The 24,744-nt window shown below is 35.6% G+C and overlaps 1 protein-coding gene across 4 annotated transcripts in view; it reads right to left on the reverse strand.

Annotated features, from left to right (window-relative positions):
• RAP1A (RAP1A, member of RAS oncogene family) overlaps window positions 1–24,744 on the reverse strand; it is a 104,939-nt gene that overhangs the window by 30,813 nt on the left and 49,382 nt on the right. For all 4 annotated transcript variants that reach the window (XM_051993031.1, XM_051993028.1, XM_051993029.1 and 1 more), the window contains exon 2: window positions 6,020–6,103. In XM_051993031.1, coding sequence (XP_051848991.1) covers window positions 6,020–6,076 — 57 coding nt within the window. In that variant the 5' untranslated portion in view covers window positions 6,077–6,103. The remainder of the gene's footprint in view (window positions 1–6,019; window positions 6,104–24,744) is intronic.

A 24,744-nucleotide genomic window follows, 5' to 3' on the forward strand; every position in this document is an offset into this window, starting at 1 on the left:
CTCATCACTTCCATCTTCTGCTGCCTTCATTCTTATATACATGCTCTTGAATAAATATCATTCTAATTGAGTCTACTACAAATTTATGTTACACCGTCTCAAGACTGGGCCTTCACTGCCCCTAGGCAATCCTACTAAACTTACCTTTCCAACTCATTATCTATCCCATGCTCAAAGCAGTTCTTCCAAACCTTCTTATCCCTCCTTGAACCCATTGCTCATATTTTACAGAAAAAACTGAAAGCATCAGTCATTAGCTCCCTCTTCATTCACCTCCCATTACTCAGATTTCTTCTGACACTCTTTCCTCTTTCACCTGTCTCAGAAGATGAATTGGCTTTATACCTTACCAAGGCTAATAACCCCTTTACTTGTTCAAGTGATTTTAACTCTGACAGATTGTCCCCCTTTTGTCATACCCCCTCTTTGATTTATTTTCAATCTCTCCCTGTTTACTGGCTCACTTTCTACTACTTATAAATATGCTCATGACTCCCCCATCCTGAAAGACATCTTATTTTTTTTTATTTTTTTTAAATAATTTTTTATTGATAAAACGCATGCCAGGGTAATTTTTTACAGCATTATCCCTTGCATTCATTTCTGTTCCGATTTTTCCCCTCCCTCCCTCCACCCCTTCCCCAAGATGGCAAGAGTCCTTTACATGTTGAATGGGTTGCAGTATATCCTAGATACAATATATGTGTGCAGAACTGAACAGTTTTCTTGTTGCACAGGGAGAATTGAATTCAGAAGGTATAAATAACCCGGGAGGAAAAACATAAATGCAAGCAGTTTATATTCATTTCCAGTGTTCTTTCTCTGGGTGTAGCTGTTTCTGTCCATCTTTGATCAATTAAGGCTCTCTTTATCAAAGAGGTCCACTTCCATCAGAATACATCCTCAAACAGTATCATTGTTGAGGTATATAATCATCTCCTGGTTCTGCTCATTTCACTCAGCATCAGTTCATGTAAGTCTCGCCAGTCCTCTCTGTATTCATCCTGCTGGTCGTTCCTTACAGAACAATAATATTCCATAACGTTCATATGCCACAATTTACTCAACCATTCTCCAATTGATGGACATAGAAAGACATCTTATTTGATCCCCACTGTTATCATCCATTTCTTCTACCTTTTGTAGCTAAACTTGAAAAGGCTATAGACAATAGGTGCTTCTAGTTTCTCTCCTCCCAATCTCTTAACCCCTTATAGTCCATCTTCTGACCTTATCCCACCAAAATTGCCTTCTCCAAAGAAACTATTCCTTAGCTGCCAAACTCAATGGCCTCTAGTAAATTCTCATTCTCTTTAATCTCTTCTCTAATGTTAATCATTCTTTTCTCTTTGATACTATCTTATGTTTAAGTTTTCATGATGCTTTTTCTCTCTCTCCTTTTCTGGATCCTTTTCTAGATCATGTCCTCTAATATGAGGCATCTCTCATGTTCAAACCTGGGCTCTCTTCTCTTCTTCTATACTATTTCAATTGATGATTTCATAAGCTGCCATGAATTTAATTATCTGTATGCTGTTGATTCCCAAATCCATGCATTCTGTTCCTCACTCTCTGCTGATCTCCAATCTCACATCTTCAAACTGCCTTTAAGACACCTCAAACTAGATGTCCAACAAACAATAAATTCAATATGTCCAAAACTGAACTCATTATCTTTCCTTCTAACTCCCCCCTGAAATCCCCAAGTCCTTTTAATTCTAGAGCCTTTTCCTCTGTCAATTATTTCCTATTTATTTGGATAAAGTTTGCTTAGTCACTGTCTCCCCCATTAGATTGTGTGCTCACTGAAGGCAGGGATTGTTTCTTTTCCTTTTCTGTTTCCCCAGCACTATGCAAAATACTTAGCACACAAAGGTACTTAATGAAAGTGTATAGATTAACTGGGTCCTTTTCTTCTCCTCAACTACTTAACTTAAAGCCACATTCATTTCCATCTATCATTTCCTGCTAATTTTTGATTAATCTTGCTAAGATCAGTTTTCATAACTATGTCTCCAATATTAATTTTTCCTATTTATTCCAGCAACTTGTCTTTCCAATACATCATTTGATCGCCTCAAATCATCAATTTCTTATTATTAACTAATTTTTTTCTTATTGCTCTTTAAAGCATGCATTTTACAGATGAAGAAACAGAACAGAAGAAAATAATTTGCCCAACATAATGAGGTAATGGAATTTGACTTTGAGCCCAGATCTATTCTTCAAAAAACAAACAAAAATTAACCCTGCCTTCCCTTCAAGTTATTGTCTATTTCTTTCCTCCTTTCACAGCCAAACTCAGAGAAAGGGTTCTCTACACTTCTTGCATTAAACTTTTTCAAGATCTCAATCCTTGAGATTTGGTTTCTGGACTTATGAGTTAAAGGAAACTAATCTTTAAGGTAACCAATATTTTCCTAAATGTTAAATCTAATTTTCTTTTCTGATTAGTCCTCAATGTCCTTTAATTATTTGTAGCTTTTGGGCACTGTTGATTACTTCCCCTTCTGACACTTTCTTTTCCCTTGGGTTTAATGCCAATATTCTTTCCTACTTCAACTACTTGCCTAACCTTTCCTTTTCAGTCTCTGGATTATCACCTTCTTCTTCCTGTCCCTTGTTGCTTCAGGGTAGATATATTATTAGAATAGTAAATTTGATTCAAAAAAAGCAGGATAGGTAAAAGAAGAAACAGAGTAGCATTGTTTTGTTTTGTTTTGTTTTTTAAAAGATTCACCTATTTAGATATGCTGTACGCTGATGATACTCAAATCCATGCATTCTGTCCCTTATTCTGTTGACCGCCAATCTCACATCTTCAAACTGCCTTTAAGACACCTCAAATTAATGTCCAATAAACACCTTAAACTCAACATGTCCAAAACTGAACTCATTTATCTTTCCTTCTAACTCCTCCCTGAAATCCCCAAGTCCTTTTAATTCTAGAGCCTTTTCCTCTGTCAATTATTTCCTATTTAGTTGGATAAAGTTTGCATAAACTAAAATTTGTCTATATAAGACACTGTGCTTGGTGCTAGGTACACCAAGGCAAAGATCAAATAATTCCTGTCCTTAACCTTACATTCTTCCATCTTTCTGCCATCACTTTTCCTCTTTCCTGTACCAATCTCTCTTCATGCCAGTCTTGCTCATTTTCTCAAGGCTTCTCTTCATTGTTGTCCTCTTCTCAAGTTTCCTGCATCTTCTTCCACATTTGCAGATGTCAGTTTAAAAATAGATTATAGATAGTCCCAGAAAACTGGAGACTTTCTTATTTCCATGTGAGAAAATGACTAATCACACTGCATCTAGGCATCCTCTCAGGTCTCTGGCTTTTTTCTGTAGTGCTCCTTTGTTACTCTGGATGTTTGAGTGTCAACTTTTTGCTAAAAAAGAATTTCTCTCTAAGTTACTGAAAATATTTCAACTAAGGATCTGGTTGAAACATAGTGTTATCCATTCTCCAATTGATAAATGGTCAAAGGATATGAACACTCAATTTTCAGATGATGAAACTGAAACTATTTCCACTCATATAAAGAGTGTTCCAAATCACGATTGATCAGAGAAATGCAAATTAAGACAACTCTGAGATACCAGTACACACCTGTCAGATTGGCTAAGATGACAGGAAAAAATAATGATGAATGTTGGAGGGGATGCGGGAAAACTAGAACACTGATGCTTTGTTAGTGGAGTTGTGAACGAATCCAACCATTCTGGAAAGCAACCAGGAATTATGCCCCAAAAGTTATCAAACTGTGCATACCCTTTGATCCAGCAGTGTTTCTACTAGGCTTATACCCCAAAGAGATACTAAAGAAGGGAAAGGGACCTGTATGTGCCAAAATGTTTGTGGCAGCCCTGTTTGTAGTGGCTAGAAACTGGAGAATGAACGGATGCCCATCAACTGGAGAACAGTTGGGTAAACTATGGTATATGAATATCATGGAACATGGAGAACAATATTTTGTTCTGTAAGAAATGACCAGCAGGATGAATACAGAGAGGCTTGGAGAGACTTACATGAACTGATGCTAAGTGAAATGAGCAGAACCAGGAGATCATTATATACCTCAACAACGATACTGTATGAGGATGTATTCTGATGGAAGTGGATTTCTTCGACAAAGAGAAGATCTAACTCAGTTTCAATTGGATCAATGATGGACAGAAGCAGCTACACCCAAAGAAAGAACACTGGGAAATGAATGTAAACTGTTGCATTTTTATTTTTCTTCCTGGGTTATTTTTACCTTCTGAATCCAATTCTTCCTGTGCAACAAGAGAACTGTTCGGTTCTGCAAACATATATTGTATCTAGGATATATTGTGACATATTTAACATGTATAGGATTACTTGCCATCTGAGGGGTGGAGGGGGCGGGGGAGAGGGAGGGGGAAAAGTCGGAACAGAAGTGAGTGCAAGGGAAAATGTAAAAAATTATTAAAAAGAAAAGAAAAGAAAAGAAACATAGTGCTATCTCACAGTTTCCTATGAAAAGGACTATCACCTTACAACAGTATATAAAGGTCAACTGTTATGTTACAAAGTCTATAAACTAAACAGAAATATATTTTGCTCACAAGAAAGCTCTCCCAACTCCAGAGTCTATTTATTTATTAAATCATATTTCAAAATGAGTTTAGCTACCTAATTTTCCAACCTACAAAAAATTATAATGGGATAGGTATCAGTCAGGAGAACAAAGCAAGAAAATGATGGAGAAAGATACAAGCAACAAGACAAGACAGCTGACAAGAGGCAGAGAAAATTTATTTAGAAAGTCAAAAAAAGATTTTTGTTGTTTTTCTTTCTTTTTAAACAATTTCAGTACTTAAAGCAATAAGCACCATGATCTCTATTTGGGCATATCTGATTATTTAATGATACTAGAGAAATGCAGCATTGTTGTACAGAACTAGTATATTTGTTATCTTGTCATTCTTATTGATGAAAACACTTCACTGTATTGCTATGAAGAATAGATGTCCTGTAGTTTTAACCCTTTCAGCAGCTCCAGAACTCTCCCCATAAAGTCATACTATCCTGATAAGTGTTTCACAGGCTCCAATTTATCAAAATAGCTCCAAGCAGGCTTTATTCTTATGCTCTTCCCCTCACCTCCATCACCATCTTCTAGCCAGCTGCACTGCATATCCTCTCTATTCAATCTTGTCTCTCTACATTCAGGAACAAAACTCAAATCAATATTGCTGTTGTGTCAATTACTCTCTGTGGTTCCCTTCATCAACACTTTAAGATTTGTGAAGCACTCTATTATTTCATTTGACTCTCACAATAGTCCTTTAAGGTAGAACTATTATTATTGCCATTTTATAGATGAAGTGGATGTTTTTGCTTGTCCTTCATTCTCAATGAGGACCACAACATTAGGAAGTGATACCATGACATGCAAGTGAATTGGATCGAAGAGAAGGACAGATGTGCAAAGTCACCAATCTCATTTTCTCTTCCCAAAGCCATCTAGGTCTTGTGGCAAGAGATAGATCAGAAAGACTGGACATAACCTGAATGCAATGGGAGAACTTGGCCTTTGAGGCTCAAAGAGGTTAAGAGACTTGTCCCCTAAACATACAGTTGGTGTCTCAGGCAGGATTCAAATTCCAGTCTTCCAGGTTCCAAGTCCCATACTAGCTGCCATCACAGTAGATGTTGCCATTATTAGAAAATAAGCTCCTTGAGGACAGGAATTGGTTTTTTGCTTTTGTGTTTAGCACAGTGTTTAGCATAAAATGGTTAAAAATGCTTTTTCCTTCCTTCATTTATTCAATAGAGATTTATGTTCCTAACTCTTAATTTAAATTCATTTTTTAAAGCTGCCACAGGGTTTAAATTATTTATTACACTAAGAGCTCTTTGTTAAAACAAACAAAAAACCTATCCCTCTCACATTAGAGTGAGCACAATCATAAAGTTATGATATATCAGTATGTATTTCTAAAACTTATTTTCCACGAAGGTTATGTGTACTAGGTTAGATGATTAACTCACCAAAGCAGACTTCCCCACGCCTCCTGAACCAAGGACCACTAGCTTGTACTCACGCATGATGTGGTCTGTTCAAATGCTGATAATCTGAAAAAGGAGGAATACTTAGGATGAGAAATAAATAAATTACAAATGTATTACTATCACATTAAATAATGTGATTTCTCTCAGCAATCTAAGGGGAGAGAGAGCATGTGGAACACTATACTTACACAGCCATGTGGCATGTGCTAGGGCTAAAATCAAGAAGTCTGAGTTCAAACTACAGCCTCATACTTACTAGCTGTGTGACTTTGGGCAAATCTTATTTAACTCCTCAGCCTGGGTTTCCTCAACTGTAAAATGGGAATTACTCTAATAGCAGTGTGGGTGAGAATTAAATAATACTTGTAAGATGCCATAATCACAGTGTCTAGCACATAGAGAGTGCCATATGAAAACTAACTGTTGTTGTTATTATTATTACAATATTACAGTTAACATAAATTCATAAGAGGCCTATCATCTTCCATTCTAAAGATCATCCATCTAACTTTACCACCTGCAAAAATTTCCTGTCAAGCAGACATATAAAAACCAACATGGCCTCATCATTTATAGATCTAAAACTATTTAAAATGCATTTAATGTGTAATACAAATTTCTTTTAAAGTAAATTATTTACATAATCTAATAACTGTTCAACATATAACCTATCGGCTTTATTTAGGACTCTTTGAAATAACTGGAGATTGTTTTTGGAAACTGAAATTTGAGATTGCTCAATACCATGAATCAAGACTATTATAATAGGAATTTTTTTTGTATACAGGTTGAAACATTGAAATCCGGAATCTTAAATTTTGTAATTATATAAGATTATGTGAGATTATAAGAGATTACATTAAACTTCACTGGCATTTATTTGTAAACTAAATACTTGAAAACATTACATTGTTCAAAACCAGAAGAGGGGGGAAAAAAACTATTGTAGCATAGAAAATAGTTAATATTATAATTAAGACATTTAAACTAGAAATTTTAAGAAAAGTTATCAAAAAAGGAAATTACAAGAAAATCTGTCATAATGTCACTTTTATAGATAAAAGCAAAATAGATCATTCAGCATGTGAACAAAGCATTATGAATGGCATTTCTTGTCATCTACCTTGGGCAAATACTACGAATGAAAATTAATTGATAAATGTTAATAATTTAAAGCAGAATCTGTTATTCTGATATAGCTCCTAAATTTCCCCAAAAAAACTGATATATATGGTGTACTGGGTAGAAGAAAGTTGGAAGATTTGATTCTGAATCCTGTCTCAGACACTTAGTACCTGGGATAGTGATTGCACCTACCTTCCAAGGTTGAGGATCAAATTAGATACATAAATAACAGAAAACCCTTTGCAGCTCTTCCCTCTTTTTTCCCCCCCAGATACAAACAGAAAGCATTTATTCGGTTCTTTCAAGGAGAGGTCCAAGCACACTAACGAGACAAAGTCCAGCATGGTATGTCTTTTAAGAGAGATTTATAAATGTTAGATGTTTTTATTACATGGACAATAGGTATGTGTCTAAATTATCACTACTATTTTATGAATTTTATTCATAAATACATATGACATTTGAGATTCTTATAAGACATTCTGATATGCATTACTGGCAGTTGAGGAGGATATTAGAGTTCAGTTAAGTGATTGGGATTAGCTACATATCTGAGAGTTGTCAACATAGAAGTATTAACTAAATTGATAAATTCACCAACATACTGTCAACCTCTAGGCTCTAGAATCTAGAGGGATCCTCAAACTTTTTAAATACGGGGCCAGTTCACTGTCCCAGACTGTTGGAGGGCCAGATTGTAGTAAAAACAAAAACTTTGTTTTGTGGGACTTTAAATAAAGAAACTTCATAGCCCTGGGTGACGGGGATAAAGGTCCTCAGCTGCAGCACTGGCCTGCATAGTTTGAGGATCCCTGCTTGATCCTTGAGATAACTTTTAGCATTGTATTGCAAGGGCTCTTCACTTTTTTGTACAATGGCTTCCTTTAACAATCTGGTGAAACCCAGGCATCTCTTCTAAAAATAAGATTTCTAAATGTAAAAAGTAAAACTATATAGAATTACAAAGAAAAGTTTGGGAAAAAGTCATCAAAATTTTAAGTTCACAAACCCCTAGATAAGAATCCCTACATGAAGAACACCAACTCTATGGGATCAGTATTAATAAAGTTTCAATGCATAAACATTAAGACAGCCCTTTTGTCAACTCTAAAGCTTTGTATACCTCTAAAGATTATGAAAACCCTATTGTGGCTCCACTGTTTCCATATTCATAAAAACTTATAAACTTAATTTTTTCTGGTAAACAAAGCCACAAGCTAAATTCACAATTATGGCTTAAGTCTGGAAGGGGAAAGAGGAATAATATCTATTCAAAGAGACTTTAAGAGTGGCAAAAAACATAAAAGATATGGTAAGGACAAGATAAACATCAAAACAGTAGTTTCTGCTGTAGAACTAAGGAAGGGAGTAGATTTGGTCAGATTTAGTAAATTTCTCTGAGGCCTCTATATGTTATGAAATTTGTTGATGTCTCCTATATATTCTTTAAAATGCATGTCTAAAACAATTCTAAAAGACCTAAGGACAGATGAAGCATGCTGCCCAATTACTGACAAAGATGTCATGGACTTGGAGTGTAGATTAAGATATATATATGTGTGTGTATATATGTACGTATGTGTGTGTGTGTGTGTGTGTATGGACACGGTCAATTTGTTTTGCTTGAATGTGCGTTATTTTTACAGTAGTTTTTGATTCTCTCCCATCCCTGCCCCCTTCCTTCACTGGGATGGTGTGGGAGACAGAAAATGTATTTTTGTTCATAGAAAAAAATTTTTTTTAATGGACACATTTTCCAAAGTCATACAATGTAGCAATATTTCTTAGAATAACTTGATACTCTATATCTAGCTTTTAAAAAATGTATCAACTGAGTGATACAAAGATTTGTTGCCAACAGATATGAAGGGAAATGTTTAAGACGGGAAGGTTACAATCTCTTAAAACTGATAAATTCAAGGAATCAATATATTAAACAATATGCAAATTTATTTTCTTTAACCCACATATTTTCTGCATTTTCACAGAGCACACCCTGTGTGTTATATTTGTACTTCTGGGACAATATGTCCTGACAAAGCCATTTTATTCTGAGTATTGTTCTTCAATAGCAGCTCAACTGTCCTTCAAGTTAAATGGCAAAATGTTAAAATGCCAAAGTAGTTTTTCAGGTGCTGTCTTTAAGAACTTTGTATCATACATTTAAAGATGAAAGGGAACTTTAAAATCCATCAAGTCAGATTCCTTCATTTTACAGAAGTGGAAATAGTGGCGAAGAGACCTTACATGACTTGCCCTGGGTTATACAGTTTGAGTAGTAACTTTATCACTATATAAACTGGGCCACCTAGCTATTAGTTGAATGAAACAGCATTTTAATTCAGCATACATTTATTAAAAGCCTAGTAATGTAAGGGAAGCATAATTAAGTTCTAAAACAAAACACAGAGGCAGCGAGGTGGCATAGTGGATAGAGGATAGGGATGGACAGGTCAAGTAAGGGTTTTTTTTTTTTGAGGATAGGAGAGACATATATTTGTAGACAAGAAGGAAGCATCAAGCAGATAGTGTGAGACATTGAAGATAAGTGAGAGATTGGGGATAATAGAGGACAATGTACTGGGAAGCTGGGATGGAATTGGATCACTTGTGTAAGTATAAAGGATTGCTTTGGCAAGGAAAGGACCACTTCTTCATATATAATAGGAATGAAGGAGATAGTGAAAGAAAATATGTAGAAGAGGTACAAGACCCCCTTCCCAATTAACTAATCAGAGACATCATCAGGTACAATGAGAAAGCATTTATTTAATCCCTGCAGGGAGAGGCCCAGACACACCTGGGAGCCAACCCAACTCCCAACCTGGCCAGCTTCCGCCTTCTCCAGGACTTAAAAGCAGGCTGTAACCATCCTTAACTGATGTTGGTGACCAATGTTGTCTGCTTCCTGTGGATTACATCATTTCCTATAACTTCACTAACTTCCTGCATCCCAGAGTTCAAGGCTGGGACTAGGGATCATGTGACTTCTTGAAACCCAAAGCTCAACTGGGTATAGGGATCATGTGACTTAGGCCTAGTTTTATAAACTTGAGAAAATTTCATCCAATCAGTCCCATTCAAATGCATCTTGAGTGATGCAGAATGATGAAGAGAAGTAGAAACTCAGCAAAAGGCTTTATTTTTTTCAGTAAAATATGAGGCAAGATTTTCAACTAGAAGGGTGTGGGGAAGGGGAATCATAGAAGGTTTGAAGAAGGATTTAAAGGTTTAGAAAAGCTGCTACTGTTATTGGGATAGTGAATTAATTATACTTAAAAGATTTGCCTTGCAGTAGTAGTTGACATCACATTACATAAATCTATAGTGGACCCAAGCAGCACAGTTTCATGATTTCCTCCACCTTTTTTCAGCTACACATGTGTGAGAACAGAAGCCGTGGTTGGTGGAAATAATCCCAGGCTGAGGCTTAACACACCAAAATCAGCAATAAGAAAAAAAGGTAAGGGATTCAAAAGAAGAGGACAAATAGTGCAGAAGAACTGAGTTAGTTAGAAGATGAGAACAGGAAAATGGATGTAATATAGAGTGATGACCAGAAAGACAAAAGGAGGGTAGAGGGGCTGGAGGGCACAGTGTGCATGAAATCTAGAGGAAACAAAGCAGAGGGAAATTTGGAATAACAATAGTGATCAGATAAGGGGATTTCAGAGTAGAGGAACATCTGTCAGTAATGACAAGATCAAGGATATGAACATTTTTATCTGTGACATAGGAGCTAAGCTGAGGAACTGTGAGGTAGGATGTTTGAGGAAGTATCCTCGATTATAAGCTAGATACTATCCTTAGCAAAGGAGAATGTCCTAGAGGTCAGTAGACAATCACTGCGAGGCTGGTGATAGATATGGACTGAAAGGAAATCTGGAAGTTGCAATGGGAATGAGGAGTATTTCCAACTCACCCATCTTGAAGTGGGAGTGTAGAGTTGGGAGTGGAATAGAAACGGCAGCCATTAGGGCTGTGGCAACATGAAGGAGTCAGAAAGCCAGATGGAAGTAGTAGAGAAAATGAAAAGAAGTAAAATGAAAGCAAATTTGGATGAAATCAAAGGGGATAGGAAGCACAGCAGACAATCACTCAAATCCTTTAGCTCTAAATAAATCTTATGAAGTCCTTCTAGGCTTTACATTTCTTCTGTGAAAATTGAGAGACACTTAAATTTCTAGGGTTCCTTCAAGGGTGACAGCCTATATTCTATCATATTTTCCTTTGAAAGGGGTTACTACTAACTCATTTCTGCCAAGTTAGAAATGACTATGTTCTTCCAAGTAAATCCTATGCCTTTTTATGGAAATCTCTCTTGATCTCTGTACTCAAGATACAGGACCAGAAAAATTTCTCTTAGTGTTCAAGATTTCCCTACAAATAAGGAGAACTACAAATCCAGCAATAAACATTTTACAGTGTTTACATCTTGAGTCAGACTTGGTACCCCCCCCCCACCAAAGCAGACCAAGCAAATAACATTTTTTCATTTTTCTTTTCAAAAAAGCTATATTTAATGAAACTATATATTGAAATATTGCCTTCAGAAAACCTTAGATGATTGTTTTAAAGAAAAATTTCACCCCCAATTTTGTCTTTACTTCAGTTTGCTTTTTAGTGGATAAACTTACAAACAGAAGGAAGAAATAGTTTCCTTTAAACTAGTGAATTTGAAGTGATATAACTTTGTTAAAGGCAAATTAATTATTATAGTAAATAAGCTAAATTATATCCTCTTGAAAATTAACAAAAAACAGCAGTTTAGAAAAGAGTGTTTTTGATTGAAACCAATTCTTAAAAACAGACACTGAAAAGGTATTTTGATCATATTTGAATGACTAAATATTCACTAACAATTATTGAGAACTTACTATGTGCCAGGTACTAAGAACTAGAAATACAAAGAAAGACAAAAAAAGTCCTTGCTCTCACATTCTAATGGGATAGACAACATGTTAACAGGTACAGAGAAGAAATAAGAGTAAATGGAAGACTATGTGAGAGGAGGAGGTGCACTACCACCTAGGGATTAAGACAGGTAAAGCATTTATTAAGGATCTACTATGCGCCAGGCACTGTGCAAAGTAAAGATTTCTCAGGTCTGTCTCTGTTATATGTGTGTATGTGTGCACACACATGTGTATGCTAGATGTCAGAGATCATGAAAACATATTTAGCTCTCTAAAACAACCATTTTGCTTAATCCAAAGCATATCTAATTCAGAAATACAATATGTTTTTGGGTAAGGAGAAATCATCTATACAACTATCATTAGAAGATAATGTCTTCTTACTCCTTAAAAAAAAGAAAACATCATGTCTTTAGTAGTTTTTTTTTTTTTAATACATAAAGACAAATAAATGACTTGGTTATAAATAAAAATATGATTGTACATGTATAACCTTTATCAGATTGTGGTCTTTGGGAGGAAGTATAAAGGGAGAGAGAAAAACCATGAAAAAGAAAAAAAAAAGTGAAAATAATATGCTTTGATCAGCATTTTGTCTCCATAGTTCTTTCTCTGAATATGGATAGCATTTTCCATTATGAAGGACTTTGTAAACCTTATTCAATAAATCCATTATTGAAACTATATCTTCCTAGGATTGGAATGATCTGATGTTATTTGCCCATCATTAATGACCAGCTTACTCATTAGGTGGCAGAGTCATGATACCCAATTCAGCAGATCCTATTCTAATTCCTTCCTTTCTTTGTCTTTCTGTCCTCATTTTTTTTTCAAGTACTATCTATGTGTATGCCATATTTCTACTGTTCAATGTTGTCCTTTCTTCTACAAGTATAATTAATTTGTATTCTCATTCTCATTTTCATTTAAGATTCCTTCACCTAACTGCAAAATTATATTACATTATATTCACGCGAGGGAGTAAATGTTATCTGAAAGCTTTTTATATTGTTCACAAAGAAGAATACTGCCAGAATAATTTTTAGGAATTGGAGGGAGGAGGGAAAGGTGTTAATGCGCAGTATTCCAAATCTCCATGGGACATATTACAACCTTATAATAACACAGGAAAAATGACACTGGTTTCTTAGGCTGTTTCACAATTAGATAGTCCATTAGCTCCAGGCATTTTCTCTGGCTGTCCCCCATGCCTAGCATGCTCACTCTCCTCACCTCAGCTTACTGGCTTCCCCAGGATTTCTTCAAATCCTAATTAAAATTTCAACTTCTCCAGGAAGCCTTTCCTAATCTCTCTTAATTCCACTGCTTTCCCTCTATTAATTATTTTCTACTTATCATGCATATAGACTGTTTATAGATTTTTTGTTTGCTTGTCTCCCCTATTAGATTGTGAATTCCTTAAGGGCAAGAATTACCTTTTGTTTATTATTGAATTAAGCACAGAGTATAGAACAGAATAGCTACTTAACAAATGTTAATTGAGTGAAAAGTGCAATATTTTGTGTTAAAGATTTTTTTTTTCAATGCATAGAGATTTTATTTGGTGGTCCAATTATTTTTTTTTAATTTTTTATTTAATAATTACTTTATATTGACACTCGTTTCTGTTCCGATTTTTTTTTTCCCCTCCCTCCCTCCACCCCCTCCCCTAGATGGCAAGCAGTCCTTTATATGTTGGATATGTTGCAGTATATCCTAGATACAATATATGTTTGCGGAACCGAACAGTTCTCTTGTTTCTTAGGGAGAACTGGATTCAGAAGGTATAAATAACCCGGGAAGAAAAACAAAAATGCAGATAGTTTACATTCGTTTCCCAGTGTTCTTTCTTTGGGTGTAGCTGCTTTTGTCCGTCATTTATCAATTGAAACTCAGGTCTCTTTGTCAAAGAAATCCACTTCCATCAAAATATGTCCTCATACAACATCGTTGTCGAAGTGTATAATGATCTCCTGGTTCTGCTCATTTCACTTAGCATCAGTTCATGTAAGTCTCGCCAGTCCTCTCTGTATTCATCCTGCTGGTCATTTCTTACAGAACAATAATATTCCATAACATTCATATACCACAATTTACCCAGCCATTCTCCAATTGATGGGCATCCATTCATTTTCCAGTTTCTAGCCACTACAAACAGGGCTGCTACAAACATTTTGGCACATACAGGTCCCTTTCCCTTCTCTAGTATTTCTTTGGGATATAAGCCCAATAGAAACACTGCTGGATCAAAGGGTATGCACAAATCGCCCTACATAAATCAACTCAGAAGGTAATTATTTATACTAATGTCATTAACCTGGTCTCTCTCTGTTTTCCTAGCACTGTATTTATATTTTTATGTGGATTTAAAATAATTTTTATTAGTTCACCAAAATATTATGAGGAAGGTTAATATCAATCGATAGGCAAACAAAATAAATCAAAACAAAAAATCAATGGCAAGACAGATTACTTGTATAAAATGGCAGAACAATTTCTTAAATAATTTCACATGTGTCAATATCTAAGGAGTATTAATGCTTAATAGAAGGAAATTCTATTTTACATAAGAACTTCTAGAAAGGATGATACAAGCAAATCAGGGGAACATGGAATTTTTTTTCTGAAAGATCTATGAATAAGTGAAAAATTTATGACCAATCAAGACAAAGAAAGCATTTCAGAATAAATGGACAGTTTTGATTACACTAAGTTAAAAAGTTTTTGCAAAAACAAAACCAATGCAGTCAATATTAGAGGGAAAGGAGAAAACTAGGGGAAAAAATTTGTAGCGTATCTCTGTTAAAGGATTCATTTCTCAACTATATAGAGAACTAAATCAAATTTAAAAGACTATAAGTCATTCCCCAACTGATAAATAGTCAAAGAATATGAACAGGCAGTTTTCAGAAGAAAAAAACTAACCACAATCATATGAAAAAATGCTCTAAATGACTACTGATTAGAGAATGCAAGTTAAAACTATGAGGTACTATCTCATACCTATCAGATTGGCTATTATGACAGAAAAGGAAAATGACAATTGGAGGAGATGTGTGAAAATTCGGACACTAATGCATTGATGGTGGAGTTGTGAACTAATCCAACAGTTAAAGATCAACTGTTCTGGAGACCAATTTTATAGCCCAAAGGGCTATAAAACTGTGCATACCCTTTGACCCCGAAAAATTAGGTTTATATTCCAAAGACAGCAAAGTAAAAGGAAAAGGTCCTATATGTATTAAAATAATCATATCAGTTTTTCTTTAAATAGTAGCTAAGAATTGGAAATTGAAAGGATGCTTATCAACTGGGGATATGGCTGAATAAGTTATGGTTTATGACTGTGATGGAATATTATTGTGCTGTAAGAAATGATTAGCCAAGTGATTTCAGAAAAACCTGCAAAGACTTATATGAACTGATGCAAAATGAGATGAGCAGAACCAGAACACTGTGCACAGGAACAGTAATGTTGTATGATGATCAACTGTGAATGACTTAGCTATTCTCAGCAATATAATTCAAGACCAATTATGAAGGACTTATAGAGTAAAAAATACTATCCACTTCCAGAGAAAAAACTGATGAGTCTGAATGCAGATGGAAGTATACTTTAAAAAAAAAAAGTCTTTCTTTTTCTTTTTTGGGTTTGTGTTTTCGTGTGTAACATGGCTAAATATGGAAATGTTTTTCATAACTGCATATGACTGAACATATAAATACATAAATAAGTAGGCAGGAAAATTTGGGACTGAAAACATTTTTAAATAAATGTTAAAATTGTTTTCAAATGTAAGAAAAAATAAATTTAAAAATAAGATTGATTAGCATGGGGGGAAAAGATACGGTAACATTTCAGAAAATAATTTCTAGAACTCATACAAATTTTTTTTTCCTACCAAATCCATCTATTCCAGATACACAAAGAACCTTAAATAAGATAGACTACAGCCAACATACTAATCTTTTGAATTTGATGCATTTTTTTTTTTTTACAAAGTTGGTATATCTTCTGATACCATAAACAAATTAGGGAAACAAGGAATAATTTATCTATCAGATCTTGGGAGAAGGGAGAAATTTATAACCAAAGAAGCAATATAGAACATTATGAAAGGCAAAATGGACAATTTTGATTACATTAAGTTAAAAGGTTTTTACACACATAAAATCAACAGAAACAAGATTAAAAGGGGTACAAAGATTAAAAGGAGGAAAGTCTTTATAGCCAGTATTCCTGATAAAGACTCATTTCTAAAATACATAAAGAACTGTTGTCAAATTTTAAGAATACACGACATTCCCCAACTGATAAATGATCAAAGGATATGAACAATTTTCCGAAGATGAAATTAAAGCCATTTATAGTGATATGAAAAAGTATTCTAAATCACTATTGATGAGAGAAATGCAAATTAAAACAACTCTGAGGTATCATCTCACACCTCTCAGATTGGCTAAGATGACAGGGAAAGACAATGATAAATGTTGGAAGGGATGTGGGAAAATTGGGACACTAATGCATTGTTGATGGAGTTGTGAAATGATCTAATCATTCTGGAGAGCAATCTGGAACTATGCCCAAAGGGCTATAAAACTATTTATACTCTTTGACCTAGCAGTGCCATTACTGGGTCTACATCCCCAGGAAATCACAAAGGAGGGAATAAGACTTACATGTGCAAAAATGTTTGTAGCAGCTCTTTTTGTGGTAGCAAAAAATTGAAAAAGGAGTAGATGTCCACTAACTGGGGAATGGTTGAACAAGTTGTGTTACATGAAAATAATGGAATATCATTATTGTATAAAAAATGATGAACAAGTTGATTATAGAAAGATCTGTAAAGATTTACATGAACTGATGCTGAACAAAACAAGCAGAACCAGCAACACATCATATACATTAACAGCAAGAATATTCAATGATCAACTATGAAGGCTTGGTTCTCCTCAATAGTTCAGTGATCCAAAGCAATCCCAATAGACTTTGGACAGAAAATGCCATCTGCAACTAGAGAAAGAACTAATACTGAATGTAAACCAACACAAGTTATGTTCACTTTTTTTTTTAAAATCTCTCCCACAGTTTTTCCTATTTGCTCTGATTTTTGTCTCCCAACATAATTCATAAAACAATGTGTATTAAAATTAAACTTAAAAAAAAAAGTCAATATCCTCTTATGACACATTTTAACCTCATTTTAACCAAATGAGAACACTATGTTCATTTTCTGCAAATGATATATTACTAGTATGATGCTGGCCAAATCACCTAATCTTTAGATGTCCTAGACAAACTTTCTAAGATTATAAGTTACAGAGAAGATGGTGACCTGTATTTATGGAAGGAATTTCCTCATCCAAGAACTCCCTATATCAATGAAATCACAGATTTAGCCCTTCTTTCTTATTGGACAAACTGGCTGATACCATCAATAAAACTGCCATACAGTTTTAAAATATCACCAAAAGAATTAAACAGACAAGTCTCCGGACAGCTTAAAAACAACATGTTGAGTTGATTATATACTTGTTAAAAGGCAAGCTATATGTAAGAGAGACTGGCACGGAAAGACTTAAAGCAAGGATACCAATTAGAAGGTTGCTGAAAATAGTTAAAGACAAGAGATGATGGTTGTGTGAGTAGAAAAGAATCAGATGTGAGAGATGAAATAGAATCTGCAAGATCTGGCAAATGATTATCTATGCCTGGTGAAGGAATCTGAGGAGTGGAGGACAATGACAAGGCTGTTAGCCTGGCTGACTGGAAGAATGGTACATCATTTACAAAAATAGCAATTTTAAAAATGGGTGGGTCTAGGGGAAAGACAGGAAGTTCTATTTTAGATGTGTCGAGGTGTTGTCTCTGGGACATCCAGGGGGCTAGTTGTATAGATCTGTGAGTTCTCTGCATAAAGATGATAAATTGTACAAACAGGGAGTGGGATATGGATGATGATTCAAAGAATTCAGAAAAGGAATGTTCAAAACAGGTAGAAAGAACAAAGTATCAAGACAGTGTTATCTATGGCAGAGAGGTCAGACAGGTTGAAGACAGAAGAGTTTATTGGATTTGGCCATTGAAAGACCATTGGTAATTTTGGAAAAATAAGTTTTAATCGAGTAATCCAATACTCTAAAGAGTTTTGGATTGAATGAGAAGGGAAATTGAAGTAACCGGTGTAGGCAACTTTATCTAAGATGGCTGAGAAATGAAGGGAAAGAGAGAGAAAGATATGAATCTAGAAAAGGATTTTTTTGTTTGCTTTTTTTAATGGATAGGGAGACGGACATATTTGAAGGCATAAAAGAAGAAATTGGTAGACAGAAGAAATTGGAGATTAGAGTAGAGATGACTGAAGAAACAATCATCTAGAGAAAATAGGAGGGAATGGTATTAAGGAGAAATACAGACAGTCTGGTATTGGCAGGGAGAAGGGCTATGACTATCAGAGGAAAAAGGAAAAAAGAGAGTGAAGGATAATTTCAAGAGGTTTTGAGACAAAGAGAAGGGGTAAAAACACAAAATTTTAAAATATTAATTTTAGAAGTATCTGCTTCATCCAATTATAGAATAAAACATACCTTTAATTATTCTATCTCCCCATAATCTTTTTCACAAAAATATACTTTGCCTAATTCATTCAATACTCAAATGGGAAAAAAAAAAATATCAGATGATTATTGAAGAAGAACTCTTCAAGCTTAGGTCATTTGATTTCAGTAAAATTACCTGTAAAAATATAGTATTGGGGGCAGTTGGGTGGCTCCAAGCCCTGAAGTCAGAGGACCTGGGTTCAAATCTGATCTCAGACACTTCCTAGCTGTGTAACCTGGGCAAGTTACTTAACCCCAATTGCCTCTGCAAAAAAAAAAAAAAAAGTACAGCATTGTTTTGTTGTGCTACCAGGAGTCATCTGACAGTGGCTGCTGGATATCCAACCCAGACCTGCAGAATGGATCTCTTCGCGTGAGAGGATGACACAAGAAGACTGCAAGGCAGTTGCTCTTCTCTGACTTCTCTCCTCTTCCTTCTGCCTCCAATTTATTTCATTCCCAGTCTGCAACACCTATGTCAGCAAAGACTGCTCTGCAACTTCTTCAGATGCTATAATCCACAGCTGTGGAAGGCCTAGGAGAATTGACCTTCCCCTTGGAAAATAATCTATAGATTTTGTGTCATAATAAAGATAAAATCAATTTGTAACAATTATTTGTGATGTTTTTTTTCTAATGCTGTGTGCTGGGAGATAAAGATCCAAAAATATCTCACAACCTATGCATTTAGCCAGTGTTCAGCTGCCTAGTTGATAAATGAATAATCATGTATCATGTCTTGTTTTCTCAAACTTATTAAATCATCAAAAAGAAAGATACAAGCAAAAAGGGGGAGTGGAAAAAGGAACTCTGCACCTTTACAAAACTATCCTACTCATTAAAATGAATTTTCTTTCACTTTTGCTATTACCCAAATGTAGCATTCTTAAATCCAAGTAGGAAACTATAAAGGCAGTAGCTAATATTTCTGAGTTTAAAGAAATAAACAACAACAACAACAAAAATGTAAAATCCAATTAAAGCATGACTGGAATGCTACAAATTTTATACAGTATGTAAGGTTATCTCAGAGAAGGCGCATTAGTACTGGGGGGAAGGAGGAAGGGCAGGACATAAAAAGAGCTTCCTCATAAGGTGGGATATGAGGAGAGTATTGGAAACCAAGGAGATGGAGGGAAGGAGCAAAGGTTTGGACTAGCTTCTGGATCCTAATTCAGTAGTTCAATGTTTTAACTATTTAACTGTTCTTCTGTTGTGTCACCTATAAATAAAACAAACATGTCATCTATATCTTTATCCAAGTCACTGATAAATATGAGCACAGGGCTAAACAAGACTGACAGCCTAGTTAACACCTGACCCGTCACGAATTCAACAAATTCTGAATCCATATAACTGTACTATGTAGCTCACATTTCACCTCCTTTTCTACAAAAGAATGAGAAGTTTTATAAAGTATTTAAATAAAATCTGAGCAAAAAACTACAGCATTATCCTGATCTATTAGTTTAACAACCTTATCAATTAAAAAAAAAAAAAAACAAGATTAATCTAGCATATCTGTTTTTAATGAAGCCATACCGGCCGACTCTTTATGACCAATGCTTCTTTTCCTAGAGTGTCATTAGTCATCTCTCTAGTAATGTATTCTAAAGTTAAAGGAAAGCTCATTGGCTGGCTTACAACACACAGATTCTATTCTTTTCACTTTTCTGAAAAATAAGCAACATCTGATTCTGTATTTTCCACAATCACAAATATCACATGTATTAGTTCTGTCATATCAAAAGGATGTAGTTCTTCAGGGCCAGACAATCTGAAATCACTAAGGACAGATATGCTTCACCTTACAATCTCTTCATTTATTTTGGACAACAACTTCTTAATAAGTCATTTTTGTTATTCTCTTTCTAATTCAAAGATCATTCTTTCTAGGCAACTGCCTAAAATTAAGAACTAAAATTAAGGGGGGAAAAGGGTTGGGGTTTTTTGGTTGTGTTTTTTTTTTTTTTCTTCTGTTATTCCATCCAGCTGAAGCAGGGCTCCTGACCCTTCTTGGATCCTCTTCCCAACAGTTTAAGAAAACAACTCAAACTTTTTGTTGTTCTTTGCTTCCCTTGAAGTACTAGCTTGTTCTAAGTATTAGTAGTCAAAAAATGATATTTACAGTAATATATCACATTTCTGTATTAACCTGTTACTTATTCTTCTTTCATTTGTACTTATGTTTTAAAAATTCTAAAGATGATGTAAAAACAAAAGATAACAATTTTTTAAAATCTAAGCAGATTACTGAGTGTAATGTCCAGACTAGATCTCTGGAGGACCTAGGGATCAGCCTGAGTCCTTGGTCTTAGTGCAGGAGTGAAGGAGGCAGGAGACCACCATGAGGCTACCACTCAAAGATGGAGTCCAGAGTCTGGAATCTGGAATCTGGAGCCTGAAGTCGTCTCTATGTCTATGGGTGTGAGAGTTGTGGCTGAGAGCCTTCAGAGTCTGAAATTCCCTTAAGTACCTCAGTATGATTAAATCACTACAACACACTGAGCAGATGCAACCATTATATCATCATCACATTAAGTAGGGAACCATTATCCCACACTGAGTAGGTGCTTAACTATAAGTACCATGCTGTCCTTGATTCAAGTATACCTTTTCAGAGTCCTGGCCCTCTACAGCTGAATTTTCTGCAGACAGCTCCTCTTTTTTTTCATTATCAGAATCTCCTTGTATCTTCAAAATTTTCACTCCAGAGAGTTTCTCATCGTTTCTGGGATTTTAGTCTATGGAATCCTCTTTTTCCTTCCTTGGAAACCTCTAATATCTGATTTCCCCAAATCTGCAATTTATTTGCAACTATATCTGGCTTTCTTCTTTTGTATCACAAATTCTAGGAGAAATTGACCTCTGCTTTTCAAGTTCTCACTCCACCAACCATTTCTTTTCTGTTAGTGAGATGATCGTCATCATAAAAATAATAACACTGATAACATTTTAGCTAAGAGTTACATAGTATTTTAAAGTTTTACAAAGTTTTATAAAGCATTTTATATATTTTTTCTCATTTAATTTTCATAACAACCCTGCTAATTAGGTGTTATTATCATCTCCATTTTGTAGCTGAGGAAATGGAGACAGAGAAGTTATGCGATTTGCCCAAGATTACACAACTATCTAAGCCATGATTCAAATTCAGGTCTTCTTTGATTTCAAGTATGCCTGAGATTTTTTTTGCATCCCCTAACTTTGCCTTTTGAAATTCTTATCCTTTAAGATCCTAATCAAATGTTCCTTCTTCTAGGAAGCCTCCCACGACTACCCCACTTAGAAATCTTTCTTTCCTCAAACCTCTTATAATACTTGTAACCACTCTATGATAATATTATCATGAACTATAGTTGTTATACATTCCTATTTGGGTGTCATATTCACCAACATAGCACCTTGCACAAGTGCTTAACTGATGTTTTTTAATTGAACTGAATTCCTCCCTACCAACCATAAACCTAAGGGAAGAGACAACTTTTTTTTCTGCACACAGCATGAACTTAATAGATTGTTGATGAGTGAGTTAATGAAATGTTGGAGGCTCACTAAATCCTTGTCAAACTGAGCAATTCACAAAAGGCACTCAAATGCTTATGATTTACACAAAAATATGCTTCTGTATACACTAAGTAGGTGCTTAACTATAAGTACCATGCTGTCCTTGATTCAAGTATACCTTTTCAGAGTCCTGGCCCTCTACAGCTGAATTTTCTGCAGAGATCTATCATATCTAGCTTTTCTAGTATTCTGTTTACCTCTTTAACTTCTTTCTTATTTATTTTCTGGTTTGATTTATCTAATTCTGAGAGTGCAAGGTTAAGATCTCCCACTATTATAGTTTTACTGTCTATTTCTTCTTGCAGCTCTCTTAGTTTCTCTTTTAAGAATTTAGATGCTACCCCACTTGGTGCATATATGTTTAATATAGATAGTGCTTCATTATCCATGCTACCCTTTAGCAAGATATAGTGTCCTTCCTTATCTCTTTTAATTAGGTCAATTTTTGCTTTAGCTTGATCTGAGATCAGGATGGCTACCCCTGCTTTTTTGACTTCACCTGAAGCATAGTAGATTTTGCTCCAACCTTTTACCTTTAACCTGCATGTATCTCCCCGCTTCAGGTGTGTTTCCTGTAAACAACATATTGTAGGATTCTGGCTTTTAATCCATTCTGCTAACCGCTTCCTCTTTATGGGAGAGTTTACCCCGTTCACATTTATGGTTAGAATGACCAATTCTGTATTACTTGCCATCTTGTTAACCCCGGTTTATGCTTTCCTCCCTTCTTTCCCCTTTCCCCCCCTTCCAAGTATTAAGCTTGTGAGCACCCCTTGTTTCTCACAGCCCTCCCTTTTTAGTGTCCCTCCCCCCGCCTTAGAGTTCCTCCCCCTATCTTACCCCTTTCCCTCCCAGTTCCCGTATTCCCTTCCGCTTAGCTTATTCCTTCCCTTTCCACTTTTCCCTTCTCACTTTTCAATGAGATGGGAGAAGTTTCACCATAGATTGAATATGTCTTAAGATTTTTCACTTAAAGCCAATTCTGAAGGCAGTAAGATACCCACTATATTCATCCCCCTCCATTCTTTCTCTCAGATATAATAGGTTTCCTATGCCTCTTCATGAGATGTACTACCCCCACTTTACCCTTTTTCTGGTACAATGTCCTTTCCACATCAATTTCTAGAACAAGGTATACATGTATTCTTTATGCATCTATATAGTCAAAATATAGTTCCCAAGATTAATCTTTACCTTTTTAGATTTCTCTTGAGTTCTATATTTGTAGATCAAACTTTTTGTTAAGTTCTGGTTTTTTCATCAGAAATAGATGAAATTCGCTTACTTCGTTGAATGTCCATCTTCTTCCCTGGAAAAAGATGCTCATTCTCGCTGGGTAAGTTATTTTTGGTTGCATACCAAGTTCCTTAGCCTTTCGGAATATCATATTCCAGGCCCTTCGATCTTTTAATGTGGATGCTGCCAGATCCTGGGTGATCCTTATTGTGGCTCCTTGATACTTGAATTGGGTTTTTCTAGCCGCTTGCAATATTTTTTCTTTCATCTGAGGGTTCTGGCATTTGGCCACTATATTCCTTGGTGTTTTGATTTTAGGATCCCTTTCAGTGGGTGATCGATGAATCCTTTCAATGTTTATTTTTTCCTCTGTTCCTATGACTTCTGGGCAGTTCTCTTTGATAATTTCCTGGAAGACAGTGTCCAGGCTCTTTTTTTTCATCATGTTTTTCTGGGAGTCCAATGATTCTCAGATTGTCTCTCCTGGATCTGTTTTCCAGGTCTGTTGTCTTCCCCAGAAGGTATTTCACATTTTTCTCCATTGTTTGATTTTTTTGGATTTGCTTGACTGATTCTTCTTGTCTCCTCGAGTCATTCAATTCCACTTGTTCAATTCTGATTTTCAGTGAAGTATTCTCTTCACTCACTTTTTTAAAATCTTTCTCTAATTGTCCAATTGAGTTCTTTTGTTCTGTGGAATTTTTTTCCATTTCGCCAATTTTGTTTTCCAGTTCACTAATCCTATTTTTCAAGGATTTTACTTCTTTATCCACTCTCTCTTTAACTGACTTCTCCAGGCTCTTTTGCCAAGCCTCCCTCTCCTTTTCCCAAGCTTCCTTCTCCTTTTGCCAAGCCTCACTCTGCTTTCCCCATTTTTCTTCTAGCTCCCTTGTGAGAGCCTTTTTAATCACTTCTATGAGGTTCATCTGTGCTGAGGAACAGACGATCTCCTCCTTTGGGGAATCACCTGGGGACTGCCTGTTTTTAGTCTCCTCAGGATTTAGAGTCTGCTCTCTATCTGTGTAGAAGCTGTCTAGGGTTAAAGTCCTCTTCAGCTTCTTGCTCATTCTGTCTATTAATCAGAGACAAACTACCAAAGAAAAACAGAAAAAACTGGAGTCTTTCTTTGGGGGGGGGCTGGGTGTGTTATCGAGCTTCCTCTACAGACTGCAGGTGGCAGCAGTGAGGCACTAGCAGGACTGTGCTGCGCCTGCGCTCTGAGATCCCAAAGCGTGCTGAGTCACTGAGGGGGGGGAAGGG

The sequence above is a fragment of the Antechinus flavipes genome, chromosome 4 (assembly GCF_016432865.1).
Source record: "Antechinus flavipes isolate AdamAnt ecotype Samford, QLD, Australia chromosome 4, AdamAnt_v2, whole genome shotgun sequence".
Classification (NCBI taxonomy): domain Eukaryota; kingdom Metazoa; phylum Chordata; class Mammalia; order Dasyuromorphia; family Dasyuridae; genus Antechinus; species Antechinus flavipes.